Here is a 26,312-nt window from a genome sequence, read left to right on the forward strand (position 1 = left end):
GTGCTAAATATTTTCATATTTTAAAAAATATATTTTTGAGCTTTGTTCTGTGGCCTAGTTCCATTACTTGGAGACATGTTGATCTTTTTTGTCTTGAAGTTTCTAAGCCTGTTTAAATGAGACCAGAGTAGCATTTAGTCTATGGTTATTTTTTCTACTGAATCCAGAGGCAAAGCCAATCTGAATACTTTACCTAATGGGCCATGAATTGTAAGGTTTTATTCTGGCAGTTGGGAACAGGGATTATTATTACTGGACTTATTTCAGTCACAGAGATAGTGTCTTTTAATCCTTTTGGGGGTAAGTTCCTCAAAATGATGCTCTGGTCAGCACTCCGGTGAGGACTCTTTAGGCCTCTAGGGTTCCCCCTCTGCTCAGTACCCTTCTGGAACTCTTGCCCACACTATGACTCAGCCCTTTCACTGGGAGATCCGCCTCCACTCATGGAGACCCCCTTGCTTTTCCTTCCTAATCTATGAATTGAAAATTCCCCCAGGCGGTAAATGGGCAATTTTAGGGCTTTATTTATTTGTTTTCCATTTCTCAGGAATTGCCTGATAATCTGTGTTTTTACAACAATTTCTCTATTTTTCTTGCTCTTTTAGTGGTTTTGGGTTGGCAGATTTCGCTTCTGCTACCCCGTCTTGATCAACGGTCATGGTTGTTTTGACCATATATTAGAAGTATGATTTTCTATCCTGTTTCTCCTAGGATATGACTTTTGAAAAAAGCAGTTAATTTTTATTTAGAATATGTTTTACATATGTTTTGTGACTGTTTTGGTTAGTCATAATAACTTGTTTTAAAAATAATTATCTTATATTTTTATTGAATATATTTTCTTCTTTTCTGGATTAAAAAACAAAAGTTATTACCTTCTTTTAAATCACATTTTTTTTTTACATAATTTCTAAGCTGTTAATCATTCTTCCTTTTGCTAATTTATCAGTCTCTAGATTCTCACTTTCATATCATATTCACACTGGAAAGTTACTTCGAATAAAATCTAGCTTATCTTACTCCTTTTATGAAAAGTAAAGTAATTTGGGGCCTAAAAGTCTGATTGTCCAAGGTCAGAAACGAGCTTTTGTAGGACAGGATCTAGAAAACAGCTTTCCTGTTGTTCTCCTAGCATCCTTTTGACCACTCTGCTGTTATTCTTTTATAAAAATGCTAGAAATTTTATTTGGAGCCTGTGACTAATAAATACAATTTTTATTGTTGTGATTTAGTATCTGAAGTTGTTAGAAATGGATAAATCAAAAGTTAAGGGGGAATAAAGGCAGTATCTCTACAATAAACATGGAATAAAGGAAAGTGATTGATTCCCCTGTTCATCAATCGTTGTACAAAATAACTTCTTTCTACTGATAAAAGAAGTCTGTATAAACCTCTCTCGACAGATATCCACAGAAAGAACTGCACACCACTGTATTCCCTTATTAGATGTTTTACATAAAATATATACTAGTTAACTTCTTAATGAAATACAAATCAGATTTCTCAGATGAACCTTATCCACAAGTCATGATTAATCCTCTGTTGACCAGTGTGATATTCTTTTATAACCTTGTGGATAAATCTGTTAAGAATCATAAATTATTCTTTGGGACTCTAATTGGCTTTCCTCTGGCCTTTGAGTGACTCTGTGGACAGAGATCAGCTATGAGCTAAAAGGCATAAACTTGGATTATTGAAACAAGTACCGAGCCTGTATTTTAATGCAATTGGGAGAGCCAGGGTGTTACAGAATTGTGGTATTCAAAATGACCTTTCGAATAATTTTCAATGGACGCGATAGAAATGTGTTATTTTTCATACTCTTGATTTATAGTCTTTTTATGTGATTTTACGCTTGGATGAGCTGCCACTCATATTCATCCACACCCCCACAACCACATATCGAAGAAAAAAGTCACCTCCTATAACATGTATATTGCATGGCTTCTATATGAAAGTCTAATAATGTCTTTTTTTTTTTTTTAATTTTTTTTTTTAACGTTTATTTATTTTTTTGGGACAGAGAGAGACAGAGCATGAACGGGGGAGGGGCAGAGAGAGAGAGGGAGACACAGCATCAGAAACAGGCTCCAGGCTCTGAGCCATCAGCCCAGAGCCCGACGCGGGGCTCGAACTCACGGACCGCGAGATCGTGACCTGGCTGAAGTCGGACGCTTAACCGACTGCGCCACCCAGGCGCCCCTAATAATGTCTTTAATAAAGACAGGTTCTGGACCTGAATTACTAACAGCGAAAAGACTATGGATTAATAGAATCTATACTTTAAGATAAGCTGGAGTTGGGCAACTTTCCAAGTATGTTCATGCACAGGTATAAGAGATCGATTTTACAAGCAGGGGAACTTTTTACTATAGAAAATCTCAACTATCTACAAAAACAAAAATAATACTGTCACAACTCCCAATTTTTCCATCAGCTATATTTAGTAATGATTGTCTCTTGACTAATCCATTTTACTCCTATCAAATCCATCCATATTATCACTTTGTATTATTCTATCTGGAAGTATTCTGTATGTATCTCAAAACATAAGGACTCTTGTTACACATAGCAATACGATTTTGAAATGTAAAAAATTAACAATTTTCTGATATCAAATATTTGGTGTTCAAATTTCTAGTTTACCAGTAAACATCAACATTATTTTCATAGTTTACTTACTTGAATCAATATCAAATAAAGCTTAGCCATTTTAATTGAATGTCTTTTTTTTTTTTAAGGTTTACTTTTATTTATTTTGAGAGAGAAATGGAGAGCAAGCAGGGGAGGGGCAGAGAGAGAGGGAGACAGAATCCCAAGCAGGCTCCACGCTGTCAGCACAGAGCCTGATGCGGGGCTTGAACTCACGAACCATGAGATCATGACCTGAGCTGAAACCAAGTGTCGGATGCTTAACTGACTGAGCCACTCAGGTGACCCCTAAGTGAATGTCTTTTTAAGTGCATTTTAATGTATAGGTTTTTTTTTTTCTTTATTCAACTTTTTCCCTTTTTTTCTTCTTATAATTTACTAAAAAAAAAAAAAAAAAAAAAAAAAAAAAACAGGTAATTTGTCCCATAGGGTTCTATTCTGGATTTTATGGATTGAATTTATACATTGTATGGTTAAATACGTTATTCTGTCTACTGTATTTTCTATTAAATGTTAATTGGATTAAGAGGTATGATTTGACTCTGTTTCAAGACTGTCTCCTAGATAATGTGTTCTTCCATTAGGAAGCACATGGTGTTTGTTTCTGGTGCTGATAGACTGATGCTCATTGCATTAATTAGGAATTCCAAAACTGTGGTATTCTAATCATATTATTTCTGCTTCAGTTATTATTGGGATCATGTAGATAGAAGAACTTCCTCTCATACAATATTTTGTTCATTTAGGGGCAAGTGTGTGGCTCAGTCAGTTGAGCATCTGACTTGGGCTCAGGTCACGATCTCAAGGTTTGTAGGTTCAAGTCCCACGTAGGGCTCTGTGCTGACAGTGCAGATCCTGCTTGGGATTCTCTCTCTCCCTCTCTCTGCTCATCCCCCACTTGTAGTCTCTCTCAAAATAAATAAATAAACTTTAAAAGAAAACACAATATTTTGTTCATTTAGACCGAGTTGGGTTACAAGATGGATTCCTTTTCCTTTCTTTACCAATCTACAAAATAATGAATTGGATCACTAGTATTCCCCAGCGTTAATCAAATTAGTTTTTTTTGTTGTTGTTTGTTTGTTTTTAGTCAAGGGGCACCTGGTGGCTCAGTCAGTTAAGTGTCTGACTTCAGCTCAGGTCATGATCTCACGGTTTGTGAGTTCGAGCCCTGCTTCCGGCTTTGTGCTCACAGCTCGGAGCCTGGAGCCTGCTTCAAAATCTGTGTCTCCCCCTCTCTCTGCCCTTCCCCCACTCACACTCTCCCTTCCTCTCAAAAATAAACAAACATTAAAATTTTTTTAATTAGTTTTTTTGTATTGTTATAAATTTATGAATTTAAACTTCTTAGATTTTTTTTATTGTCTACTGTACTAATTATCCTTAATGATATTCAAAAGGTACCCTAGTTAGAGAGCAAAATGTTTTTTTATATTGGCAATTGAGAACATTTGATGCAATCCTAATAATATTTCAAGTTTACTTATTCTAATGTATGACAAGATATAGACTCAGTGTTATGATCCTTCTTCAAAGACACCCGGGTTCTTATAATGGGAAATACCTTACGACCACCGTCTGTGCATAGATAAGGACACTGGTGCAGTGATGGTCACTATTTCAGGCCATTTTAGTGGGAAAAAAATGGAAAATGTAGCACTATGTTAAATCCTTGTCACTCTGCTCTGTCACAGTTTCTGATATCCTTTTTAATATTTATCTTGGATTTTGGGTTTTTTGCATCTTATTTCTTTTTATCTTATCTCTTAAGACATTATCTGCTACATTTATCTGTTCTTATGTTCCTTACAGTTTATTCTGAAATAAATTTCATATTTATTTCATATTATATATAATAATATAAATAATAAATATATAATTATATATAATAAACAACATATATATAAATGTTATATATAATAAACATAATATGTAATATATGTAATAAATAATTTCATATTATACATAATTTTTATTTAGGTCGCAGTGAAAAATTTGATTATTGTTTTCTTTTTCTCTAGTGGGCATGTATTTTTAGAATGTTCTCATCAGCATACTTACACTGTCTGTAAGAGCATTATTTTGTTCTTCATTCTTTTGTCCTTATAATAACATCACACATGATTCAGCTATGATCCTTTCCTGTTACTCATTCTTACATAGATTTAGGTTTTTTGTACTTAAAATAGAAGAAGCATAGACCAAGAAATGTTTCTGCCTTCATCTAGAGCTCACTACTCAGTGTTTGTAAAGTGCCCTAAATTATGACTTAGTCTTATCCTTTCCATAGTCCCCTGACTCTGTTCCCTAACTGATTTATCGGGATCATTCTCCCTTTATTGCCATGGTTCCTTTTAGTATGGATTCTATTCTCAGCATTTTATACTTTATTGTAGGATGTGTTTTTAAAGGAAGTTTTGTCTCTTTTTGTTTTTGCTTTTATTTTTTATAGTGTACAGAATATAGATTGTTGTACTTCTTTGGACTTTTCTATGGGCCTTTTGCACTCACACACCAATTAGAATGTGTAAACCGCCCCCCTAGTTTCATGTACCGTTTTCACATTGACCTTGCAGGCATACTTGCAGGGAACGTCCGTTGTCAATTTTGGGTTCTCGTGTTCTCAGGGCATGCTGCTTCCATTTAGTTTTCTCAAACAGGTGCTGATATTCTGCAGTTCTTGAAGCTGAGTAAATCGTCTTAGGGTTTACAGGGAAAACTTGTCCTCTAATTTTGCAGTGGGCTTCCATAGGTTTTTGATTTTGTTCTTGACATTGCTCTGCCTGTTTCATGGAGAGATTCGCAGACACTGAAAGAGTCATCACCACACTCTGCCATTTTCCCACAATTCCCCATGGAAATAGTTATATGGATTTCACCTCCAAATTCCCAGCTTTCATATGTGGTCTTCAGAAAACCATCTGCCTAAAGACGTACTTTTCAAGCAAGTTCTCTTTTCCCACATTACCCCCCATCCATTTCTCAAATGGAAATCATGCTTACTTCCCAACCCAAGTGTTATTTTAGAACATTTTGTCAGAGTGGGAAAAAATCAAGAGTACTAGAGATATTTTGAAAAATTGGTGTTGAGAAACCCAACTAATCAATGGTTCACAAAATCTTTGGCATTTCAGATGGCTTATATTTTTTCTTCTTCATAAAAATACTGGAATAAGACCTAATAGATTGGTCAGTTTGTAGATAATAAATGATATAAGAACAAATGTGACCTTGTCATTTATTTAGAAAGTATATATTAACTAGAATTTAAATAAAAACTTGAAACAAAAAAAGAAAGACATTAAAAAACCAACACAAACAGTGCATCTGCTATAATGAAACATCTGCTGCTTCTATTAATGTGTGATCAACTTTCTCAGTGCCTACATTTTAAAGAGAATAAAGAAAACTGATGATAACTCTTATTTCATTCTATCAATAAGTAATTTCATCCATGGATACACAAACTAATTGAAAAAATGTATCTATCCATCTCATTAAGAGATGCATTTCCAGTAAATGATTAGTTTATATTTAATAATTACTTATCACAATATGTGCTATCTTGTCTTCTTTTAAGTAACCATGTACCATAGCAATTCTAGAGATAATTCAATCCAAAGAAACATTGTAATGTTTGGAGCCTTACAGTCATAATATATACATACATATTTTATATACATATTTTTATTTCATATTATTGAGCAAAACTTTTTCAAATATAAACATATGTTAAAGAAATAAGAATTCAAGAAATAAAATTAATACAATTTTTTGAATAGATGATAGTGAATATCACATTTATGTGGCTTTTTGATATCAGCATTAAGTAAAATGTGAAACAACCATTTTATTTAAAATTCAGCAGAAATTTCATTTATTGAATATAGATAAATATACTGTTTAGTCCACCATTGATAAAAGTAAAAGATACATCAGTATGAGAGCAAAACAGTTTAAACACCACTAAGATTATTTAATGTTTTTATTTTGACGTGAAGGACACAATAAAATTTGCTTTAAACATAAATATTTTTTGTGTCTTTACTACCATTCTTTAAGGTTGAGGGAGGGAATCAGGTAAAGTTGAGTTTGAATAGCTTCGGCTACAATTTTTGCAGCTATGATATAAGGCTTGGAATTTTGGAGGCTTCTCCATGCACTTAGAGTTAATTAAAATTAGTTGGAATCTTAATTGTTGTTAGCTATCCCTGGGTCCACTGCATTTAGGTGACCTCCCATTTGGGCATGTTTCCTCTTTACTTTCCTCACCTTTCATAAGAATATGGTATGGCTGCCAGAGCCTACCTAACTGCTAAACACTTGGTCTTCCACTCTGTACTATTTGATATTCAATACTTAGGAGCCCAATTATAAATGTATATGTCAACATGAAAGCAACGGGAAAAGCCATTGAAGTGTGTTGACCAAGGTCAGTTTGGTTAAAAAATATTGACTCAAAAGGCACCTAGGTAGCGCAGTCAGTTAACTGTCCCACTCTTGATATTGGCTCAGGTCATGATCTCACAATGGCGAGCTCGAGCCCCATGTCGGGCTCTGTGCTGAAAGCATGAAGCCTGCTTTGGATTCTTTCTCTCCCTTTCTCTTTGCCTCTCTCTCTCTCTCTCTCTCTCTCTCTCTCAAAATCAGTAAGTAAACAATTTTTAAAAAATAATTCAAACTTCAGTGTGAAGAAGAGATTTGGGGGCATGGCTGATGAGGAAACTATTATGAATCTGTCATGGTAATCCAGAAAGAAATTATCAGGTGTCCTAAGTTTAGTGGGGGATGTGGAGAGTTCATAAATATACCAGTGAAAGAGATTGTGATGCTCTCTTCACACTTAGTGATTGAGCGAATGTTGGAGATGCTAGAGGATGCTAGGGGGTTAGAGAGGAGAAATTACAGATCGCTGACCTTCTCTGTGGGGTGGCCATCCACCAAAGAAGGCATATCATGAAGAAGAGAAACCTGAGAGGAAAGGACAATGGATTCAATACTGAATATATTGAGCTTGAGGTAGAAATATTTGGTGAGATTTCGGATTTATTAGCGCAGGAAACAAATGCGAATAATCATAGTGAGATGGTGGGTGAAACCGTGGGAGGAAATGGGATCCCCAAGGTCGCTGAATTGAATGAAGCAAAAGAGAGTCTGGAGGACTAGCACTAGGTAAGGCAGACACAGGAAGGGAAACCGCCCCTACGTCAGAATGTCTGGGAAGGGCGAGAGCAGGGAAAAACCTTTCCTGGGGCGCCTGGGTGCCTCAGTCGGTTAAGCGTCCCAACTTCGGCTCAGGTCGTGATCTCACGGTCCGTAGGTTCGAGCGCTATGTCGGGCCCTGTGCCGACAGCTCGGAGCCCGGAGCCCGCTTCGGATGCTGTGTCTCCCTCTCTCTCTGCCCCTCCCCTGCTTGCACTCTGTGTGTCTCTCTCAAAAATAAATAAAACATTAAAATAAGGGAAAAAAAACCTTTCTTCCCATGAACCAGAGGAAAAGAGTACTTGAACAAAGACATTGTTAACAGTATCAAATTCTGCCAAAGATTCAAGTTAAGGACAGGCTGCATATTGTATATTGGAAAGTGTTGAGAATGGGGGCAGCAAAAGCCAATGGAGGAAATGAGTCAGAGGGGGGGAGCATGTGGAAACCAAACCGTGAGGGCCAGCAGCTCTTGCATGACAGTTGAAGGTAAGAGGAAACAAAGAGCTGGAATGGACAGTTCAAAACCAGAAAAGAGATGGGGCAGGAGGGGAGGTGTGGGGCGGTCTTCTACACTTGGTCTCTCATATTTCCCTTTCAAACCTAGATGGAAACTATTAAGCTATTAAATATTGATGCAAGAGAAACTAAGAGATCTTGAAAATCCAGGAGAGGTACAGTTCTTAGAATGAGTTTTCCAAGTACTCCAAAGGTACTAAATCCTGACTACAAATGGAATGATTAGTTTTTAACTCTAGGAAGGAAGGGTATTTAAGTTCTTTGACAAGAGGAAAGATGAAAAGATTTGTACAGATGCATGCAAATTTGTAGATTATGTTACAAGAGGTTGAAGATCTTTCCTATGCATAGCTTTTCTATTTCTCCATGAATGAAGCTGCAAGATCGTTTGTTGAGAGTTAGGGGAGAAATGGTGGATTTGGTATTTGAGGAGATTGAATTATGTTGTATTATTAATAATATGGACATAAATATTGAATGCAATATCCCACAAAGGCCAGATCTTTGGAATAAGCAAGAACTACCTAATTGTTTTAGATTATTCTGAAGGGTAAAATTGTGAGGCAGAATCAAAATAACAGGGTGTGTTAGATTATATTTTTGTGCCCTTTTGAAATGAGATTTTCTTTTCCCACTTGATCTGAATAACTAAGAAAATATTTTTATTTATATGTTACACAATATTCTTGTTTTCCAGAATTATCTTCAAAAAGACATTCCACTCCATGCTAATTTGAATGTACTAGAATAAATATTTACATATAATGTTGCTGATTTTCCAGAAGCAAATTATGGCAGATATTTCTGAAGCCAGAGAGATGACAAGTTGCCTGGTTTAACCTTTCACAAATACTGCAGTATGAAAGGAGGAATTTTAAAGAGGAATTTTGGAATTATCTTATGGTGCAGTTTCAGAAAAGGAGTCTTAACAAGAGACTATACTTAAATAAATATTAAATAAAAGGACCTGAACTTAGAAAATGCTTTCTAATGCTGACTCATTCACTTTTTCAGGTACCTTCTATTTCTGTCACTTTCAATTTAAGTAATGTGATAGATCACTTGTGGGTGGCATTCATAATTCTTCCAAATAATAATCTTTACCATCTATACATCCACAGCTTTCAACTTTTCAGCTCCTAATTAGATTTTACTTATGCCTCCATTAATCTGAACCTGAAGGTGAATAAGTGGCAAAATTAAGGCGATTTTGAGTTCAGGGTATAATTTTAAAAGGATCATAATAACTCAAGTTTTCATAAGGAGGAGTATAGTTTTATTAATCTGGCCATCAGGCTTTTTTTCTTGTTATATTGTCTTAATTGCCTTCACTGTACAATATTTTGTTTACTGTTTTCATCTTTCTTTAATTTAATTTAATTTAATTTAATTTGTTTTTGCTGTTTCGAGCCTGGAGTGTGTAGGAACAGTGAGAAGTCAGAGTGACCAAAAGAATACAGGCTAGGAGTAGGAGATGAGGTTTGGAGGTTACAGGACCAGGCAGATGATAAGGACTTTGACTTACACTCTGAATGGATTGGGAAGCCACAGGAAAAATTTGAGCGACAGAGTTACGTGACCTGCATTACTTTTAAAATGCTTTATTTGATTGCTGTTTTGGAAGGGGAATTACAGAGCTACTTGAAGAAGCAAAGATCATGGCAGCTATTAAAATAACTGATGTGAGAGACCATGGTGGTGTTGATCAGGGCAGTAGTGGTGCAGGTCGAGAAGTGGTTGGATTTATTATATATTTTGAAGGCAAAATTGAATTATTTTTATTTTACTTTTTACTTTGGATATGACACGTCGGAGAAAGAAAAGAGTTAGAAATAAATCCAATATTTTTGGCCTGATCAAAGGGAAAGATGGAGTTGATCCTTACTGAGATAGCAAAGTCTGGAAGAGACACCTGTTTTAGGGAAATTCTTAATTTGTCTTTGCAATGTGTTAAGTTTTGGATACTTACGGAAGTGACAAGTAGGAAGTTGGACACATGGGTCCAAAGTTCAGAGGAGACCTACAGGATAGAACAATTTGGAGATTGTCAGAATTCTGACTAGTATGCAGGGCTATGGGTGCACATCAGCTACCCAAAGGCGTAAATGCGTCAAGACCACAGGTCCAAGAACTGAGCCTTGAGACACTAACTTGTCTCATGAAGTCTTCTAAAGGATAGGATTACTAGACACATTTAAAAAGCTTTCTTTTATTGTTCTTTTTTCTTTGAAATTTTGAAATTGCTCTGTTCTTGATTTATGAGTGCAGTATAATATTCATTTTCCCCAAAGATAGTGATTATATTTTTAATAACATTTACTTTCATAACTTAAAGTATACCATTTATCTTTTTTTTTCTGTCAGACATTTTGTTTTATAATCTTAGATATTTTTTTTTCATGTTCTTGGTTTCTTCATATGTCCAGAGATCCTTGATTTTCCATTGTCAATGAAAAATGAAAATGGAATTATTTTAGGTAATTAGTGTGGACTTCCTATACTGTTGTGTATGAAAATTTATTTTCCTGCCTCCTCTCTCCTTTGAGTGGCAAAGTTGATTGGAAGTTCGGTTGACAACGAGAAGGCTTATTGATTGATGTAATTTGCTGAGAATTAATGGTCAAGATTTCAGAAGTTACACTAAGGGCATTCAGTGACCAGAATGAGTTGGATTTTACTTTGGTGAACTTGAACCCAGAAACTATTGCTTTGATTCAACCCTCGCAATTCATTATTTTCTTTAGCAAAGTGACTTATTTTATTGTTATTTTGGCCAGAGATTAATACCACATTGTTTATTTACACAAATGTGAGGTGAAACGTGCCTAGACAGACTTGTACTGAACTCCGTGGCATTGTGTCCTGTTCCACATTTGCCTTCCGTGGTGTATCCTCCACGTTATTAACTCTGAACATGGAGCTTCTCTGTACTAGGCAAATCAGCCCCCTAACTCCACTGTAGTTCGTTTTTAGTATGTGTCTATAAACTTTTTGCCTTTCAGTAAACTATTCCAGTGGCTTCCAGCTTTATAATTATAGATGTAGTACCGGTTTATGATTAAGCACTCTGGTAATGAATTTAGCGAGAACATTCTTAACTTTTGCTTCTTCCATTACTAGCTTTGTGAATTTGGGAAAGTTGCTTAAGCCTAGCAAAAGTATGGTTTATTTCTCTTTAAGGATAATAATAATACCTAACACATAGGATTACTCTAGCATTAACTAAGGAAATATATATCAAGTTCAGTTCCTAGAGACTAATACATACTTAATGTTATGAGTAATGTTATTTTTAATTTTAAACAGGTAGTATAATGTTTGCTTTTATTTTCTAATTTATAGTGGGATTGCACACAAATTATATAATATAAATTCTGAAAACATTTACTACATATTTTAGGGGAAAATGTAAGTTAATAAAACAATGTTATATGTGTATTACACATTTTATAGATTTACCAAATTTTGTGTTTCTGTTGAAAACTATAAGAACAGCTATGGAGAAAATTTACTATGTATTTACAGGATTTTTCTCACCTTCCTGTGTTTCACTTTATAGACTATTTTTTAGAGCGGCTTTAGGTTCACAGCATAATTGAATGGAATGTACGTACATTTGCCATAGGCTCCCTGTGTCCACTTAAGCATACCATCCCCCCCATTATCAGTGTCCTCCACCAGGGTGGCACATTTGTTACAAATGATGAACCTATATCAACACATTACTATCACCCAAGTCCATAGTTTACCTTAGGATGTATTCTCGGTGTTGTACATTCTCTGGGTTTAGACAAACGCATAATGATACGTGTCTACCAGGGTCATACTAAATAGTTTCATTGCCCTAAAAATCTCTGTGCTCCACCTGTTCATCCCTTCCTACCCACAACCCTGAAAACCACTCATTTTACACTGTCTCCATACTTTTTTCCTTTTTTAGACTGTCACATAATTAGAACTGTACAGTAAGTAACCTTTTCAGATTGGCTTCTTTCACTCCGTGATACGCGTTTAAGTTTCCGCCATGCCTTCTCATGGCTTGAGCGCTCATTTCATTTTAGTGCTGAATAATCTCACATTATCTGGATATGCCACTCTTTACCCTGGTTTTCTGTAGGAGTTCCATATTGCATTTTATTGGCATCGTTTATAAATATGTCTTTCCTAATTCGAGCGTTATATAGATGTATTTTTTCCATCGCCCAAGTTTGTCTCTGTTGTAATCTATGTACTCTTTAGACTTCTTAGAAAATAGACGTTAAGTAGAGTCACAAAGGGTACTGTGTTACAAATATCCAAGACTGTTAAATCAGTGTTAATTGGATTCATTTAGAATCCAGTTGGTCAATTATCAGGAGTATGTGAGGTAACCAAGTTTTCCCCAATTTTCAAATGATTAGTTTAGATTGCTAAAGCTTTGCTGATTTGGTTTTGAAGAACTTAGAATTTTTCAAGTAAGGAAATAAATGATTTGACTACATTAATTATCACAGCAACGGTAAAACCTGCCAGAATCCACATAGAAAACAAACAAACAAAAACTAAACTAAAAGTAAAATGAAGGACTAGTGTGGATTATCCTGGAGCCAGCCTTTGGAGCCTCATGTGATTATAATTCTAACTTCTGGTTTTGTTTTTGTTTTTCAGTTTAACATTATTCCTGGTCAACATGAAAATGAAATGAAAGAAATATCGGGAGATATAAAAGAAGAATCAAAATCTCAAACCGGCAAGGATAGAGTAATCTACGAGTTAAGAGCTGAGGTAAGGTATTGGATAAGGATTATAATACCAAAATATACCTGATTTTATTAGGTGATATACTATTTTAAGAAGTATAATTGGGGCATCTTTGGTTACTTTATGAGAATAATGCTGCCAAAAATAAAAAAGAATATAATCAGTTTGTATGTGGTTTAAAAATGCTGCGGGAGGGCGCCTGGGTGGCTCAGTCGGTTAAGTGGCCGACTTCGGCCCGGGTCATGATCTCGTGGTCTGTGAGTTCGAGCCCCGCATCGGGCTCTGTGCTGACAGCTCGGAGCCTGGAGCCTGTTTCAGATTCTTTGTCTCCCTCTCTCTGACCCTCCCCCATTCATGCTTTGTCTCTCTCTGTCTCAAAAAGAAATAAACGCTAAAAAAAAAAAAAAAAAAATGCTGTGGGATGATACTGGCTCATCGCTAGATTGGAATTACCTGACTTTTATAAAGACAGAATATTTGGTTAAAAAACATTTCTAGGCCATACGATTCTAACTGTGAGTAAATACTTATTAAAAGTTCAGTCGGCTGCTGGGTCTAATGGGTTAAGTTATCATCAGGACCAGCGACACACAAAATGTGTTGCATGTAGTGGAATTGACGTAGCCTTTGGCAGCTAGCAATGTGCGAGACAGTCAGGTGATCTCGCTTTCGGTAGTTCCTTCATGTCTTCGGTGTGCCAAGGGAAATGGTGGAAACGTTTATTTTCAACACTTCAATCTGACCAACACCAAAAGACTTTTTACAGATTGTAAACTCTGTTTTTTCTATGTCATGTTAACAAAGGAGGAATTGTTTAGGGGACTGAATATTTTCACTGCATAGAAAATTGTGTTAGTGCACTAAAAGTGAGGAATCATAAATTATTTATTTTGTATCATAATTCTGGAAGAATGTCTTGGATGACGAAGTGTAGGGACAATTCAGGAAAAGTAGGCTGGGAAGAAGATTTGTGTTTGATGGCTTCTTCTTTATAAAACTCACACCCCAGTATATTTTCCATCAGATGAACAGATAGCAGAAAATGAATAAATCATAGATTTTGGAGCTGGAAGCGGCTCCATCACTGATCACTTTATTCTGGACAACTCCTTCTGCCTCTCCAGGTCTCAGTTTACAGAGTAAAATAATGGAAATAAGAAGAATGAAGGTAATCATACAGGATTTTTGAAAAGATCACACACTGCAAAGGAAAACTTGTTGGAGGCAGTGTGCCTTAACTTGGGGAGTTACCACTAAGTCGTTCAGGAGAAATAGCTCTTCCTGCTTGCATCAGTGCTGTCCCTTCCTACCTCTGCCCCGAGTCAGAAAGGGGTGTTGGGAAAGGCGAAGACAAATGGAGAGATCCATGATGAGAAAGGCTGATGTGTTGAGAACAATTCTTCCTACCAGCTAGGTCCAAGGGGAAACATGGTGGTTTGCATGATGGCTGTTTTCTAAGAGGAATCAAACCATCAGGAGAAACACTACTTTCTTGGCTTTGAGATCTGAGAAGCATCTTAGATTAAGCTTTTGTACAACATGTATAAAAGCTTACTTAGCAGTTAGAGACAAAAACAGAAAAAGACACGTCTGGCTGTTTATTGTAAATCTCCTCAAAGGTTGAGGGCATGATCTTATATCATCATTTTCAGATGCACTGGGAGCCATTGCAATATAGGATCTCTGATACACAGCTTTTTTAGTTTGACTTAGCAAAAAGTTCTGAGACTCATTTATTAGCCATGTGACCTATTGTGACCATGTGACCTGTCAGCTATTTCATATCTATACAACCCAAATGTGATACAGACTTTTTACCCAGCTGAAGGTAATCTTCCACAAGACATTCAAGTACTATGATAAATGATGTTATGATTTAAAACTTCGTGGTAAAGCACTGCAAGCTGAAAGCAAAGACATGAATTGGCTATGTCTTTTACTCTGTGCACTTGAGTGGTATATACAATTCAATTAAATACAGAAAGAAAGCTTTGTTCAGAAAAAAAACATACAGGGGTGCCTGGTGGCTCAGCTGGTTAACTGCCACTCTTGGTTTCGGGTCAGGTCATACCTCACGGTTCATGGAATGGAACCCTGCTTCTGGCTCATGCTGATGGTACGGAGCCAGCTTGGGATTCTCTCTGTCCCTCTCTCTGCCCCTCCCCTGCTTGCACACGCTCTCTCTTTTTCTCTCTTTCTCAAAAATAAATTTTAAAAACTTAAAAAAAAAAGAAAGAAAATATTGAGACAGATTCTTAATAGAAACGATCAGCTTCCGTGTGTGTATGTTTATGTGTGGATGTGGATGTGTGTGTTATGTATGTGAGTATATATGTGTTCATTTAAGCCTTAAAAGGATAGAAGCTACTTTCTTTCCTTAGAAGACAGATAACCACACTTTGTTGGCATCATTTTATGTTTTACACTGGCTATGTTTAGGTCTTTAAAATCATATCATAATGTGTAATATGTTTTTTTTTTAATTTTTTGTTTAACATTTATTCATTTTTGAGAGTGAGAGACACAGAGCATGAGCGGGGGAGGGAAGGGGGAAGGGCATAAAGGCCATTGTATCTCTCCCACAATCTAATTAAAGTATAAATTATTTTTAAAAATCTAGGTGTTTTAGCTATATAATCAATACTGTAGTATGTATGTGCACATATATCTTTGGACATTTAAAAATGGCTTAGGGTAGGGGTGCCTGGGTGGCTCAGTCGGTTGACTGTCCGACTTCGGCTCAAGTCATGATCTGGCAGTTTGTGATTTGAGCCCCGTGTTGGGCTCTGTTCTGACAGCTTGGAGACTGCAGCCTGCTTGGGGTTCTGTGTCTCCCTCTTTCTCCCTGTTCCTCCCCCACTTGCCCTCTGTCTCTCTCTCAAAAATAAATAAACATTAAAAAATTAAAAATAAAATAAAATAAAAATGGCTTAGGGTAAATTCCTAGAAATGGTATGGCTTAGTGAAGAGAATGCTTATTTTTTAAATATTTTATACACATTGCCAAGTTGTCCTTTAGAAAAAATTATATCAATTCACATTCTCACTCACCTGCAGAGTATAAAGTGTGCTCATTTCATTATTCTATAGCCAACAGTATATATTGTTATTTTTAATTTTTCATAACTGATGGGCAAAAAATATCATTTTAATTTGTATTTTTCTTATCTAAACATAAAGTTCTGGTTGTTTGCTCATTTTTGCTGATACAGTATTTATTATAATAGCTACCATTTACTGATAACTTCAAAAATGTCATATGTATTGTGCTGGACCATTGCATTATAAGATCTCATTTAATATTTAATATTTTAACCCTCTTTTGATCTATATGTTCTTTTGTAATTTCAATTTTATTAAGTTTTTAAAATTTTAATTCCAGTATAGTTAGCATACTTTTTTAAATGAAATTTTTTGTTTTATGATCTCTATATATCCTTGTCTACTTTTAAAGGAAACAGGCTTAGGTTTGTTTGGTTTAGGTTACAAAATCACCCCAAACATTGTTGAAATAATTTTTTACCTATGTTGTCATTTAGTTCCAGTTTTTCAGAGGTGCACACTCAGATTCAAGCTGTCAGCAAGTTAGGCCACTTACCAAGGCCACATAGCTAATGACTTTTAATCTAGAAACCAAATGCTAGCAGTTGGTATTCGGCATTGCGGACCTGGTCTGTCACCTGTGAGTTTACTGGAGAAACCTAACAGATTTTCAAACAATATTGTTCGAATTGGGGGACAATATAGTATTTTCATATCAAACATCACAATTTTTTAATATTGATGACCCCCATTGATGATGGACAACTTTTAACACTGTTACTACCAGACTCACCAATTTGATAATAGTATTGCTTTCACTTGACCAGGGTGTTCTAGTTATTTTTTGAACTGCCCAATTTTTTCAGAAGTAAGCTTCTCATTGTAGAAATTTGGTCAAAGAAGCTCAAAATGGAGTGTTGACAAAAAGGCCCCAGAGTATTTATGTAATTGGCTCTTCTGGCCAATGTGTAAGGAGGTGAATTCTCTGAGCACCAAGTGACTGGATAAATCAGTCGTTCTCAATAAATGCATATGCATAACAAATACATTTAATTTTTTCTTCATATTTAAGATCAAGGCCCCTCAAACTGGAAATGAAAAAAATATGTTTTAACTTTACTTATTTATTATTTTGAGAGAGAACGAGAGAGAGAGAGAGAGAGAGAGAGAGAGAGAGAGATTGAGAATGCATGTGCATGGAGGAAAGGGGCAGAGGGAGAGGGACAGAGAATCCCAAGCAGGCTCCACACACACAGGGCTCGATCTCATGAACGTTGAGATCATGACCTGAAACAAAATCAAGAATCTGATGCTAAACTGACAGAGCTACCCAGGTGCCCCAATTAAAATTTTGCTTAGGATGGAAATTAACTAGCATTTTGAGTCAAGAAGTCACTGTTTCTTTCTACAATCCGGTTGCTGCTTGAAAGCAAACTCATAATCAGGAAACACTCCTTCTACAATTATTTTTAGGCCAACATTTTTTGGGATGCACGTTCATCCAAGGGAAAATAGCTGTTTTATATTATACTATTCTAAAAAATATATATCACCAACATTTCAGTTTCAAATTTGTAGGAATTTTGATACATTATTTTCTTATTTCTTATTTGTGAATTGTTCTTTTCTCTCCAACCACACATTTACATCCCATTTCTCTTTCACTTTGGAAAGATGAAATAGACATACTTTCCCCTATTTATCCCAATAAATGCAACTAAAAACTCTAACCGTGATACTTAAAGTAGGCACAAGGAAGTTCACAAAGTTGAAGGGAAGAGGCATACATACCACCTAGGTAACTAGAACTTACAAAATGATATGGCAGGGGGTTTCCTGGATTTTCTTTCTGCTGCATGTATCCCAGAATTGGAACTTCAGAAGGCAGCAACCTAGACACACCAACAGTACAGATAACAACAAAACTGAAGACGAAACAGAAGCATGCAACCAAAATATTGTCACTCGAGCCAAATGACTAGGGAATGTCAGTTTATCAGGACAGAATGTTTTAGATAACCATTTGAATCCAGCCAAATAAATATCACAGAAAAAAAAAAAAAGGGTGCCCCATCTCAGCCCCTGTTAGCAAAGTTGAGTGGGGAGCTTGGACCACCACCCTTGCTAGGCCACAAAAGAGGTACCGTCCCTCCCTTCTGAAGTGGGAGCAGAGAAGGCTGAACAGGAGCCAGGACTTGTATCTCTGTTAGACAGCGGTGAGGCCCACAGCCCCCAGGGGTGCCGGTGGGAAACATGTCGGGAGCCTGTACTCCCACACCCACCCTCCCCCAGTTAGGGAGGTCTGGTGGGTGGCTGGAACTCTCATTGTCACCCAGCTTTAACCAAGAGCACCCCCGACTAGGTGTCAAAGGAGGTTTAGTGAGGAAACGGAACTTCTCCATTCACCTGGAAGTAATAAGGCAGAGCTGTACCCTTCCCCTGCAGAATGGTGTAACAGGAACCCGGATAAAACAGAATGTTTACGTAAGATCTAGAGTCTCTTCACACAGTATCCAAAATATCCAGGATACAATTGAAAACTATTCATCACGTTAAGACCAAAAATATCTCAAAGTGAACAAAAGAAGATAATCAGTAGATGCCAACACCAAAATGGTGGAGCTTTTTAAATTACTGGTGAGGATTTTAAAATGACTAGCATAAAGGTGCTTAAAGAACAAATTGTGAACGTGCTTGGAACAAATGAGAAAAACAGTGGCAATTCTCAGGAAAGAAAATGTCTCAGAGATAACAGAAAATACAAAGAAGAAACAAATAGAAAAGTTAGAATGAAAAACAATAACTATTTTTTTAAAAAATATGAATGGAAGGGACAGAAGAAGGAATCAATGACCTTGAAGACAGAACACTAGAAATTATTCAATCCAGAAAAAAAAATAGAGCCTTTGCTAACGGGTTGAGATGGGTTGAGGTCGTAACAAAAGATCGCATTCTTCCGCCTTTGGAAGCCAGTATAAGAGAAGAAGTAAGCGTGGGGCTGAAGAGAACTCAAATAAATAATGGGCGAAAATTTTCCAGATCTTAGGATAAGAGTCGAATCTATAGTTTAAAAGCATCGTAATCCCCAAACACCATAAACTCAAGAATACCCACATCAAGAAACATCAGTCGAATTTATGGAAGATTAGGAAAAAGTAATCTTCATAGCACCTAGAAGGAAATTACACCTGACCTACAGGGGGAAAAAAAGATAACCTGGGTGACAGTAAATATCTCATCAGAAACCACAAAAGCCAGAAGGAAGTGGCATACGATTGACCAAGTTCTACACCTGTCAACTCAAAATGCTGTACTCAGTGTAAGTATCCTTCAGGACGTCCTCAGTGAAGGAAGACTAAGAATTTGTCTTCAGCAAGTAAGCACATGAAAAATGTTCAACACATTAGCCATCAGGGAAGCGCGAGTGAAAACCACGATGAGGTATAATCACACACCTTTTACAATGGCTGAAAGAAGAAATAGTGACGAAGGCAACGCTGGTGGAGTTGGAGAGCTCCTGGGCCAGACTTTGTTGCTAGAGGCAACGTAAATGATGCAGACACATCGGAAAACAGTTTGGTAGATTCCCACCCAGCACCTACTATGTCACCAAACAGTTGCGCTCCTGAGCACTTCTGTCAGAGAAATGAAAACATATACTCACTCACAACCTGTATGTGAATCTTTAAAGTAATTTTATTTGTCAATGCCAAAGCTTGGAAATGTTGTCTGTAACATTCTGTGCGTAAAAAAAAAAAAAAAAATGAAACAAGCCATACACCCATACCTTGGAATACTCCTCGGGAATAAAATGGAATTAACTCTTGACTATGTAGCAATCTGGATGAATCTCCGAAGAAGTATGTTAAGGAAAAAATGCCGATCCTGTCAACAACGTAGTCTGTGATTTCATTGTTATAACATTACTGAAATGACAGAATTTTAGAAATGAAGAGATTTGTGATTGCCAGAGATTAGGGGATAATGAGAAGGAGGGAGTGTGTGTACAAAATGGCAACATAATGCATTCTTGTGATGGAAATGGCCTATTTGGTCAAAATATAGACTATATAATTGTCACTATCTGATTATGATACTGTACTATGTGTTTGCAAAATGACACCATTGGAGAAAACTGGGGCAAGGGCACATGGAATTTATCTTAATTATTTCTTACAGCTGCCTAAGGATCTACAATTATCTCAAAAATTCAATAAGCAAATTCTGATCTCTTTCAGTATGGATGACAAGTTCCACCTTTTCCACATATTCGTCTGAAAATATGCATTCCTAATTTTATTTCCATTTTTGGTATCCAAGAGACCTTGGTCATAGTTGTTATCCTGGTAATACCTTGCTGTCTGACCTTCTAGCAATTACATAGGGTTTCTGAGTCTGTCTGATTATCTGCAAAATAGTGTTTAACAACTTTTCTAAAGGATTAATTCATCTGTATATGTAAAGTACTAAAATTGTACATTACATGTTACGCACTCGATAAATACATGTTTTCTCCCTTGCCATTTACATTTCATTTAGTAACTTCCAAGTTGTGTATGTTCTTCCTCTTCTCAACTGTAAACTCGTTTGAATTTAAGGATAACTGTACTGACCGGTTTCCAGCTCAAGTAGGTTTCCCCAGATTTTTTTGTGGTGAAGTGGGCAAAAATATAAAGAACATAAAAATGCTTTTATTCTGTGCTTAAAAAGTATTTTCAAGGTGTTTTCTTAAATTATAGTTCAATCTTTGATTCTGTGTATATTGTATGGTACATACTGCGATGGGTCTAGTAATCGACTGACTGCTGTCTATATGGAAATGAACCTGCCCTAGAGAACTGCCTTCAGTGAGGGATGTAGAATTCATCCAGAATTATGGTTAAGTGCATGTTTTCAGCTGTATGGGAACTATGTAGCAGATCTGCGTGATGCTGGGGGAGTTGACCTAGTTATAAATTTTAAATGAAGAGATGCCTGGGATTTTAGTTACTGCCAGCGTTAAATAGTATCACCTTTGACTGGCAGGGAGTTGTATAATTAGAAGTCCAGTGCCATCGTAACTTAATTTTCCGAGATTGTCACAATAGATGCTAATCTAATTTGATTTAAATCTGTTGTACCTCATGCCTCTTACTGACTTACATGTTGTAGCGAAGTGAGTTAGATTACTGAGAATACTCTAAATGTATCAGAAATAATTATATAATTTTGAAACAGGATACTGATGGTTGAAAGCAAGTCAATTTAGAAGTCTGTTAGTGATATGGATTTGAATATTCTGTCACATGCTAGGTTTATATTGACAAAACTCAGGAAGCAGAATTTCTAAAGAGAAATTTGATAGGAGTAAGCCATTAGAGAAAAATAATATTCTGGGAAAACTGAAAATTAAACTGTCACACATGGATATGCATTCTGGTTATTTAGACAAACACAAATCTAAATAGTCCAATTATCCAAGACCAAAACTGTCACTTGTCTTGCATTTACAGAAGACTGATGAATATAAAATTGGGTAACAGATGAAAGCCTGTGATGATTATCCAAAAAGTATTAGGTGGCTTGAATAACAACTTTTCTTCAAAAAAGGTTTAGAATTGTGCAGAGTGGGTGAAAGTATTTAAAACTCCTTTGCATAGATACCCCATGAGCAGTGTTTTTTTCCTGGTGGCCAGTTCAGAAAGCTTTCCAGCTATATCAGATTGATGATTTATTTACAACCTGAGATTGTTTTCTCAACTGTAAGTTTATCCAAAAGATACAAAATGCTGGTTCGAAGGGGCACATGCACCCCAATATTATAGCAGCACTATCAATAATAGCCAAAGTATGGAAAGAGCCCAAATGTCCATCACCTGATGAATGGATAAAGAAGATGTGATACACACACACACACACACACACACACACACACACACACACACACAGACACACACACACACACACACACACACAATGGAATACTACTTAGTGATGAAAAAGAATGAAATCTTGCCATTTGCAACAACATGGATGGACCTAGAGGGTATTATGCTAAGTATGAAGTAAGTCAGAGAAAGAAAAATACCATATGATTTCACTCATATGTGGAATTTGAGAGGCACAACAGATAAACATAGGGGAAGGAAAGGGAAAATAAGATAACAGAGAGGGAGGGGTGCCTGGGTGGCTGAGTGGGTCAAGTGACCAACTTTGGCTCAGGTCATGATCTCATGGTTTGTGAGTTCGAGCCCCACATCGGGCTCTGTGCTGACAGCTCAGAGCTGGAGCCTACCTCAGATTCTATGTCTCCCTATTTCTCTGCTCCTCCCCTGTTCATGCTCTCTCTCTCTCTCTCTCAAATAAATAAACATTAAAAAGAAAATTTTAAAAAAAGGACGACCATATCAAGAAACTAGTGGCTAGTCACCCGAGTCCTAAAGATATGCCCAATTTTCCTATTATACTCTACCATCAGGGGTTAACTGAAGAAATTCAGTATCCTCTGCACTTCTTATTGAATTCATTTATTTTTTAATAGGGTAGGATATTTCTCTCAATTATTAGAAATTCTCCTATATTTTAAATATTTAAGCAATAGAAAATACTGTTAATTAGATAACCTTTATAAATATAAAAATTTAAAACTTTATTCACAATATGTTGTTATCCTGGTAAGCATGAGTGGCTATTGTAATAATTATTTTTTATCAAGTTTTTAATTTTAATTCCAGTGTACTTAACATACAGTGTTGTATTAGTTTCAGGTGTACAATATAGTAATTCAGTAATCCTATACATTACCCAGTGTTCATTATGGCAAGTGTACTCTTTAATCCCCATCTCCCATTTCTCCCACCCCCATTTCCCATCTCCCCTCTGGTAACCATCTGTTCTCTACAGCTAAGAGTGCATTTTTTGGTTTGTCTCTCTCTTTTTTTTTTCCTTCATTTGTTTTTTTCTTAAATTCAACATGGATAAAATCATATAGTATTGTCTTTCTCTGAGTGACTTTTTTATTTGCTTGGCATGTTGCTCTCTAGCTCCATCCATGTTGCAAATGATAAGGTTTCATTATTTTTTATGGCTGAATAATATTCCATTATAGACAGATGGATAGATAGATAGATACCACTATTTCTTTATACATTTGTATATCAATGGACCCTTGGGTTGCTTCCAAAATTTGACTATTATAAATAGTGCTTCAATAAACATAGGAACGCATATATCTTTTTGAATGAGTGTTTTCTTTCTTTGGGTAAATACCCAATAGTGCAATTACTGGATAATAGGCTATTAATTTTGGGGGGAACCTCCATGCTGTTTTCCACAGTGACTGCACCAGTGACTGCATTTCTACCAACAGTGCACAAGAGTGCCTGTTTCTCCACATCTTCACCAACACCTGTTTTTTCCTGTGTTGTTGATTTTAGCCATTCTGACAGGTGTGAGGTGTCATTGTAGTTTTGATTTGCATTTCCATGATAATGAGTGATGTTGAGTATCTTTTCATGTGTCTGTTGGCCATCTGGATGTCTTATTTGGAGAAATGTCTGTTAATGTCTTCTGTCCATTTTTAAATTAGGTAATTTTGGGAGTGTTGAGTTGTATAAATTCTTTATATATCTTGGATACTAGCCCTTTATTGAATATGTTATTTGCAAATATCTTCTCCCATTAAGTAGATTATCTTTAGTTTTTTTTTTTTTTTTTTTTTTGATTGATTCCTTTACAGTGTGGTAGCTTTTTATTTTGATGTAGTCCCCAGAGTTTATTTTTGCATTTGTTTCTCTTGCTTCAGGAGACATATCTAAAAAGAATTTGCTATAAACAGTGTCAGAAAGATTACTGCATATGCCCTCTTCTAGGATTTTTTATTGTTCCAGGTGTCACATTTAGGTCTTTAGTACATTTTGAGTTTCTTTTTATGTATGTTTTAAAAAAGTAGTCCAGTTTCATTCTTTTTCATGTGGCTGTCCAGTTTTCCCTATACCATTTGTTGAAGAGACTTGTCTTTTCTCCAAGAGTAATTGATCATATAATCATGGTTTTGTTTATGGGCTTTCTATACTGTTCTAATATTCTATGTATCTATTTTTGTGCTGGTACCATACAGTTTTGGTTATTACAGCTTTGTAATATAACTTGAAATCTAGAATTCTGAGACCTCCAGCTTTGTTCTTCTCTTTCAAAATTGTTTTGGTTAATTCAGATCTTTTGTGGTTCCATACAGATTTTAGGATTATTTGTTCTAGCTCTGTGAGGAATGCTGTTGGCATTTTGATAGGGATTGCATTAAATCTGTAGATTGCTTTGGGTAGTATAGACGATTTAGCAATATTTGTTCTTCCAACCCATGAATATGGAATATCTTTCCATTAGTTTGTGTATTCTTCAATTTATTCTTCTCACGGTTGTATAGTTTTTAGAGTACAAGTCTTTCACCTCTTTGGTCAAGTTCATTCCTAGGCATTTTATTATTTTTGGTGCAATTGTAAATGGGACTGCTTTCTTAATTTCTCTTTCTGTTGCTTCATTATTGGTGTATAAGAATGCATTGATTCCTGTACATTGATTTTGTATCCTGCAACTTTACTGAATTCATTTATTAGTTCTAGTAGTTTATTGATGAAGTCTTTAGGGTTTTCTATATATAGTATCATATCACCTGCAAATAGTGTAAGTTTTAATTCTTCCTTACCAATTTAGATGCCTTCTGTTCCTTTTCTTCCTTATCTGATAGCTTTGACGAGGACTTCCCATACTAAGTTTAATAAAACTAGTGAGAATGGCTACCTTGTCTTGTCCTGATCTTAGTGGGAAAGCTCTAAAATTTTCACCATTGAGTATAATGTTAGCTTTGGGTTTTTTATATATGGCCTTTATTACGTTGAGGTATGTTCCTTCTAAACCTACTTTGTAGACATTTTCTATCATGAATAGATGCTGTATTTTATCAAATGTTTTTTTCTGCATCTATTGAGATTATCATATGGTTTTTATCCTTTCTGTTAAAGATGTGATGTATCACGTTTGTTGATTTTCAAATAGTGAACCACTCTTGCATCCCAGGAATAAATCTTCCTTAATCATGGTGAATGATTTTTTTAATGTATTCTTAGATTCAGTTTGCGAATATTTTGTTGATGATTTTTGCATCTATGTTTATCAGAGATATTGGCGTGTAGCTTTCTTTTTTTGTAGTATCTTTATCTGGTTTTGGCCTCATAAAATGATTTTGGAATTTTTCTTTCCTCTTTTATTTTTGTAAAAGTTTGAGAAAAATAGGTATTAACTCTTCTTTAAATATTTGGTAGAATTCACCTGTGAAGCCATCTGGTCCCAGACTTTTGTTTGCTGTAAGTTTCTTGATTATTGATTCAATTTCAGTGCTGGTTATTGGTCTGTTCAAATTTTTTACTTATTCCTGATTTGGTTTTGTTAGGCCATATGCTTCTAAAATGTATCCATTTTTTTCTAGGTTGTCCAATTTGTTGGTATATAATTTTTCATAATATTCTCTTACAATTGTGTTTCTGTGATGTTGATTGTTGTTTCTCCTTTCTCATTTCTGATTTTGTTTATTTGAGTCCTCTCTCTCTCTCTCTTATTTATTTATTTATTTATTTATTTATTTATTTATTTACTTACTTACTTACTTACTTACTTATTCACCTATTTATTTATGTGTCTGGCTAGAACTCCATCAGTTCTGTTGATCTTTTCAAATTACCAGCTCCTGGTTTCATTGATCTGTTTGATCTGTTTTATTGGCCTTTTTTAGTTTCCATATCATTTATTTCTGCTCTAATCTTTATTATTTCCTTCCTTACACTGGTTTTGGGTTTTGTTTGTTTTTTATTTTGTAGCTTCTTTTGGTGTAATATTAGGCTACTTATTTGAGATTCTTGCTTCTTGAGGTAGGCTTGTATGGGAATAATTATTTTTAACAGTAATGGATCAGATTAGTTTTTATTTTCAGTACTGACCTGCTTAAGTTAAAAACAGTTGTTACAGGCTGTGGCCATTTCGTATGTGTTTTTAGCAGGGGTTGAAGTACCCTGGGAAAAGAACAATTCTCCAAAGTCCATATTTGAGTCTCCAACTTTAGGTTTTCTAGTAATCGCCACAATAACAATTATTGTATGAAAGAACTAAATCAAACAAGTGATAAA

At 35.7% G+C, this 26,312-nt stretch overlaps 1 protein-coding gene and 1 long non-coding RNA gene across 10 annotated transcripts in view; one reads left to right on the forward strand and one right to left on the reverse strand.

Annotated features, from left to right (window-relative positions):
* CCDC102B (coiled-coil domain containing 102B) overlaps nucleotides 1-26,312 on the forward strand; it is a 205,989-nt gene that overhangs the window by 142,172 nt on the left and 37,505 nt on the right. For all 9 annotated transcript variants that reach the window (XM_086683199.1, XM_086683193.1, XM_086683191.1 and 6 more), the window contains one exon: nucleotides 13,021-13,137. In XM_086683199.1, the coding sequence (XP_086539325.1) occupies nucleotides 13,021-13,137 (117 nt within the window). The remainder of the gene's footprint in view (nucleotides 1-13,020; nucleotides 13,138-26,312) is intronic.
* LOC147575681 (uncharacterized) lies at nucleotides 4,957-18,607 on the reverse strand. The gene is made up of 3 exons (XR_015242643.1): nucleotides 18,562-18,607; nucleotides 17,969-18,047; nucleotides 4,957-5,435 (listed from the first exon to the last, which is right to left on the reverse strand). It is a non-coding gene; the product is annotated as an uncharacterized LOC147575681 (long non-coding RNA).

This window comes from Puma concolor, chromosome D3 (genome assembly GCF_028749965.1).
Source record: "Puma concolor isolate L17-30 chromosome D3, mPumCon1.1.hap2, whole genome shotgun sequence".
NCBI lineage: Eukaryota > Metazoa > Chordata > Mammalia > Carnivora > Felidae > Puma > Puma concolor.